Source organism: Sinocyclocheilus anshuiensis, unplaced genomic scaffold (assembly GCF_001515605.1).
Source record: "Sinocyclocheilus anshuiensis isolate Anshui unplaced genomic scaffold, SAMN03320099.WGS_v1.1 scaffold647, whole genome shotgun sequence".
NCBI classification, from domain to species: Eukaryota; Metazoa; Chordata; class Actinopteri; order Cypriniformes; family Cyprinidae; genus Sinocyclocheilus; species Sinocyclocheilus anshuiensis.
Window position 1 is genome coordinate 175,573 of NW_015552606.1, and position 6,770 is coordinate 182,342.

Below are 6,770 nucleotides of genomic sequence, written 5' to 3' on the forward strand. Positions count from 1 at the left end.
ACGCTCATTTGATTTGATTTCTCCATGAAAGTCTCTCACAGAGACAGGCAGCACGAGCCTCAACAGCGCGACATTGATAATAGAAATACACTATCCATTATCAACCGCTGTTTAAGCTAAATGTAATAAAATCAGAATAATCATTCGCGCGTTTTGATGCGTGATTATTTTTTGTCACAAGTTTTAATCAGGCTATTAAGTCCTGTCGGGCAAGTACAATTCTCAAGCCATTTTTCAGTAAACTTGCATTAACCCATTTAAAGCAGCTAGGATACTGCTCAGCTAGCTGGTGTTCAACTGGATTCTGCTGTCGCAATTCTCTGATGACGCAGTAACTACAGCGGAGGAAAAAATGTTCAGTCTGTCCAATGATTGTAAACAGTCACTGGGTCCATCAGACTGGAGAAATTTTTGCGGTAATGTGACCAAAAATATTTAAGACCCACTGAATCTGAATTTAAGAAATTTAAGGCTTTTTAAGGTATTGTTTAAGGAAAACTTTATCTAAAATTTTTAAGGACCCACGGCCACCCTGCATTTATTTTGTTAATCCCAATATAACAGCAAAAAAAAAAAAAAAAGTCCCGATTCAAAAACACTGACTCAATCAGCTGCATGAGTTTGGGGCGGGACTATCTGCTTGCTGGACCAGAATGTGGATTTTTATTTTAAATTCGACGAATATTCGAATTTTCGAATATTTTTTTTGACAGCCCTATTACAAGCCTATAATTCCTTGACATCACATGAGACACTAATTGAATTACAAGAACTGTTCTTGTTGAGAAAGACTGTCTTCTGAATGACTGGCTCCTAAGCATTTACATTAATAAATAGTCAGCATTCATTCATCAATCTGCAGTCAATAAAGTTATACTGGTCATTGCCTTTTTTTTTTTTTTTTTGGCCAATTCTGACAGTCTGGCCAGAACATATTTCCTTAAGGAAAACAAGCAGTACTATTACACTTCCTGTCACACAACCTCTTCTTAAAGCACTTTTCCCCATTCACAATGCTGTGTGCATTAAACAATGAATGATTACAATTCCAGACAGAAGACCAACAAAAAGAGAAACTGCCTTCAGGGTTCCCACACTTTGACAAATTAATTGCTTTCCAGTCATTTGTGATTATTGTATAATGACTTTTAAAAATCATTCAAATTCATTCAAACAATTCACTAATCAATCATTTCCACCAATTTGTGTTCTGGTTTGGCTAAAAAGACTCCACGAGTCACACAAAATCATACATTTTGGCTTGGAAGCCATTTTTACTCTACCCCAATAGTGATATCTAATTGATGAAACACTTCAGAACAAAGCATACCAACAAAAGTGTATTAATCATTATAGAAATTTCCATGACTCAAGTCAAGGGAACTTGGCATTTTCTAAGCCCGGAGAAAAAACTCCCTGATATTCTGAGGTTTTCCATGACAGTGGGAGCCGTGTGCCTTAAACCTGCTGCTTAGCATCTGCTACCCTTCGACTGCTTTGATATAGCCAAGCATTGAAAACTTTACTGAAAGAGAAGTAAACTGCTGTGACGACTGGAAAATAAATGAAGAAAAATAGCAGCATGCAGCACAGGAGTGTTTAAAGAGCATTAACAAGTCATGCAGCATAAGGCAAAGACTTGCTACTGCCTCCTACCAGCATGGACAAACAGACCCCAACACTGCTTATGTGGGTGGTGTGGATAAGCAGAAGTTTGAGACATAAAAATATTGCAAAAGCTCTAAATGTTGTCATTCTACAAATACAAAACCAATCTGTGATCGTCTGTGAAAAACGGCTGTGTCAGTAAAAAACAGTATGTCAGTAATAACTCTGCAATTGCAAAACACTTAGAAACAAACCAAGTGACATGTACATTTCCTCTCAATAATACAAACCACAAATGTGTCCAGAATCATCTGCTACCGGAATATCAGTGCTTCATCTCTACCTCTCTGTGTGTCTACCTAAAAAACTGATTACCCTCTAGTTTTTAAAACATTTCAGGCCAGGAAATCACATTCTCTGTGTTGGGTTAGCTATGACAGGTCAACTAAAGTATAACTAAGGATCTACAGCTTGCAGAGGTCCATGTTACAGCATACCAGCCTGGTCATTAAAGTCCGTCTAAAGAGAATTCTGAGAATTGTTTCTAAACACATTATAAATGTTAGAAATGTATTGCAGAAACACATTACAAAGACTCTGAACTATGTAGTACTGAATTGTGGAGTTAAACCGTTAAACAGTTTTTCACTAATTCTGTGTTGAGGATTTTTTGGGCGGGGCTAAACCGGTGGCTCGATGATGCAATGGACCCACCGAGCACGGCCCCTCCCCTAACACTATAAGACTTGTGTTCGACTTGAAGCAGCACTGCGCAGATCGATCGGTGTGTGACATCAAAGTACAGAGCTATAGAGAGCAGATGGCTCCTCATGCTTTTGAATCGCTCTCGTGTCATACACTGGTCGTTCTGCACAGCCCTGCTTCAAGTCGAACACACCTAATAACTACAGCGCAGTGGTTTGCCCGCTCAATCGCGAGTTACTGCCATTCGTTACTACAGCCTAGAGGTTGCTAGCTAGCTATGCCTTTGTCACTTAAATGCATAATACCTGGTTGCAATAATTTACAAAACTGCTCGGTCTCATTTAAATAAGCTGCAGAGGAAGACAGTTGAGAGAGAGACGGCAGCTTTTCCATGAGTGGGCGTGGTTTCAGCGCCGCCAGCGGACACTCCCCCAGCGTCTGAGAGCAGAGAATACTGCTTATTTTTTCATATATTTATTTATATTTATTCACTTGGCGTTTTTTTTTAGCATTCAAATTTGGCTGGGTGGTTAATAACACATTTTTCCGTGGTGTGATAAACTCAGAACACACATTTAACATTGACTTTACGCGGACTTTAAGGTTGAGGGGCCATGAAACGGAAAATCTAAATGGACTTGATATTTACATGAAGGTCTTACAGGTTTGGAATGACAAGAGGGTGAGAAACTAACGACAGAATTTTCATTTTTGGGTGAACTATCCCTTTAATCTTTACTGCCACTTTCCAGAGCTAAATGATGTGGGTTTTCAGACTTTGATACTTACTAGTGCTGGAGAAGCTGGTGGGCGTAGCCTGCATGGCTTCACGCCTGTAGTCCCTGTCTTTAGGGAAACTGTTGACAACTGCAGCCATCTTGGTTGCCTCCTTCTGCCTTTGCTCTCTGAAACAGTAAGGTGTTCACAAATGACACTGGCATTCAAAAGGCAACAAAACCACATCAGCTTTACACACGACCGGCACAGCAGGGAAAAAGCCTCACAATGAGACTAGCTGCTATGTCTCAACTTCCTGCAAGTCACTTGATAAGTGGAATTAGGCCCATTTCAATTTGCATTTGTAGCACATTTTAATTTCAGCGCACATGTTATGGTTCCAGCATATGTGCACAAAATTGTGATACGACCGTGTGATTAACAAATCACAAAGACCGCTATATTTCATTACATATGTATTCAAAATGTAATGCATTACAGCTTGGTCTGCAGTAAATGCTGCTCCAGACAAACTCTTCACTAAATGTTCGGTGAGTTTAAGGTCACTTAACATACACATGGGAATGCAACATGATGTTCCAAAACTGTAATGAGAAGCACTTATGAATAAACCGGCTACTGTCAACAAAAGAGAAACTAAGTTTTTTAAGGGCTTGTTTCGGTTTTCCACCAAAATAAAAGTTTGATGGTTTAATGTTTAAAAATGAAGAAATTAAGATATCACAAAAATAGTATTTATGGATTTTACAGTTGTAATGTAAAATAAATGTTATTTTTTTTGTACATTTTTGTTAACTTATTTGACAGTGAAATATTACAGTAGTAATGTCTTATTCTGTTTAATATTTTTATTTAAAAATACTTAATCCTAATAATAGTTGTCATTATTATTTTATAGTCATTGTTATATAATTCAAATGTTTTGGTCAAATTGTGCAGCCCATCAAACAAGCACAGCAAACCTAGAGCTTTAAAAAAAAAAAAAAAATTTTTTATTTGTAACCTTTATTAGAAAAAATGTAAATTTGAAATTTTCCCCAAAAAGGATGGTTCTATACAGCCCTGAATCTATCTTTGCTGCATTCTCAAATATAGTCAAAATGCCCTACAAACCAGTTTAATAACTTTTGCTCTACAAGCTTTTATGAAGCATCGCTTATTAATGAAGATCATAAATGGTCTTTGTCAAAAGCTCACTCGCTATTAGTGTGAAAGCTCAACGAGTGATCCAGTTTCCATTACACTGCTGCTTAGCTGATGTGCTGCAGAAGCAAGACGTGTGAAACAGGCCTATGACTGCAAAATACCCAATTTCTGCTGAAAGCAAGGAGATGCTAAAAAGATTTTTCCATGATTTCTGGGAATATTTCTTCTGCGGAAACATACTACCTTAAACGTTCCACCTGCATTGATCACGTGATGTCTCACCAGCAACATGTATGTATTAGTGTATTATTAGTGTATAATTAAGTACTATTTGAGCCTGAGCCAAGGGGTGAAAGTGTGCGTTTAATACCTCTCCAGCCACTCTTTGGGTTTCTCCCACTGAGACACCTCCGTCCTGCAGTTGTAGTAGTACTTCTTCCCTGAAGAACTGATGTGTTCAGACCAATCATCTGCCGGCTCATATGGCTGAATCGAAGGAAAACAACAGGTGTGAGCACTAGAACCGCTGGCATTTAAAGAGACAGGAGCTGTTAAAGGCATGAGAGAGGGAGAGGTAAAGGAAGGAAGATAAAAAGGAGAGATGTATGGCAACAACAAAAGGAAAGACCTGAAAAGGAAGACAATCCAGGTTTGTTGTTTTTCTTATGATATAAGGAAAGGCTAAACAGAGCAACAGCATGAGAACGTTTAAAATATAGAACAAGACTGGGAAGAAAAGAGAGAAAATGAGAACATTAGAGACAGACAGATGGAGCGTGCAAGGGAGAGAGCGAGCTGAATCCTGATGCAAGCGTGTGTAATATTTGATGAGGTGGATCTCTGCACATTGCCCCTGCAGGATGCCTCTTTAATCTGTCTGAGTCCACCCTCCACCTACTAGCAGTCTGACTGTCAAAGCCTCACACCACTACACCAGACAGTACCGATCATTAAAGCTGAAGTGTGCAATTTCTGTGCCACTAGCATCACCATCCCACATTGCAAAAATAATGACAAGTTTCTTGAATGCTTCCTTCATCAACCAAGGGGTCACAGTATGGATGGTTAGCATGGCCTAGTTAACTCCTCCCTTGAGTCAAAATCTCTCTCCCTTTGATGATCATTCAAAATAAGACACAGTCTGACTTAATTTTTGCTAGCAATGCATTTATCAGGGTCCTGTGCCAGAATGTGGTGGAATCTACCTACAAATGTTGTAATAATGTCTCTCTGCTAGTATCCTGGGATAGAAGAAAGCATTTTAACAATAAAAAGAAATTAATGAATTAATAAATTAATTACTTTAGCTTTAAAGAAAAATGTGGACCTATATTATATAGACTACCACTCCAAATTTTGGGGTAAATAAGATTGATTTATTATTATTACTTTTTAGAAATTAGTACTTTCATTCAGCAAGGATGCATTAAATGGAAAAGTATCAGTAAAGACAATGTCACAAAAAATATTTCAATTCATAAAAAAAAAAAAAAAATATATATATATATATATATATAGCCAGCCTTGGGCCTTAGCAGGCATAAGAGACCGAGCACAGGCTTTTGAATGGTAGTGTATCTCTCAAATGTGACTCTTAGAATACAATGATGTTCACTGCAGAACTATGATTAACACTGTTCACTTCACTGCACACTAAACTCTGTCCTTGAAAGAAACCACAATTTAGTAGTACATATTTCAAACCATGAAGAAATTCACCTCTGTATGCCTGTCGACAGCTAGTTCTTGCCTTCAACATAATTATAACGTTTAATACAAAACATAAAATCTTGGAAAAGGTAATAGAGCAGACAAAGAGGGTTTGATGAATGACTTCATAAAGTAGGTGGAGCATCTCACCATCTTCAGAGTGTGGAAAAGATTTTACACAGCATATCCAAAGTGACCCCAAAACATATAGAATGAAAGACCAATTTAAAGGTGACATATCATGAAAATCTGACTTTTCCAGGTTTTAAGTGTTATAATCAGGTCCCCGGTGCATCTACCAACCAAGGAAACATGAAAAAGATTAACCCAGTAACTTTGCTTTGGTAAGCCTTTTTCTGCGAGCGTCTGAGAAAACGAGCGCGTCTGATTTCGCTCCCTTGGTGACGTGGCAAAAGGATCTCATTATAATATCACCGCCCCTTAATCTGTAAGTTTACACCCACGGCGCCGTCATTTGATTTCGCAAGCAACAACGGTGTACCAGCTCTAATGCCATGGCGAAAGTTTGAGCAAAACATGCTAACTGTTCTGTCTTTGGCTTCACAGACGAGCACAGAACACTATTTACATTCAAAGCCTCAGAGGAGACAAGAGAGCAGTGGCATTATTTATTTATTTAATGTATATTGCTGCTGCCACACAGATCTAAAATAAACATGCGATTTATTTCCCAAACATAACCGACTGTTTTTTGTAACTCGTGTGTTTTTAACGTAAACTTGTGTGTGAATGAGAACTTAGTTTAGTACTCGCATGCTGTGACATCCGCTTTCTGTCCATGTGCTTCGGATGTGTGCACTCAGAAAACCGTATATCAGAAGTTTAAACTCATATGGTTTAAA

The 6,770-nt window shown here is 38.2% G+C and overlaps 1 protein-coding gene across 1 annotated transcript in view; it reads right to left on the reverse strand.

The window, feature by feature from the left end:
* Positions 1-6,770, reverse strand: part of waca (WW domain containing adaptor with coiled-coil a) — a 52,852-nt gene that overhangs the window by 31,091 nt on the left and 14,991 nt on the right. The window contains exons 5-6 of the mRNA XM_016456944.1: positions 4,568-4,683; positions 3,103-3,218 (exon numbers count right to left, since the gene is read on the reverse strand). Of these exons, the coding sequence (XP_016312430.1) occupies positions 3,103-3,218; positions 4,568-4,683 (232 nt within the window). The remainder of the gene's footprint in view (positions 1-3,102; positions 3,219-4,567; positions 4,684-6,770) is intronic.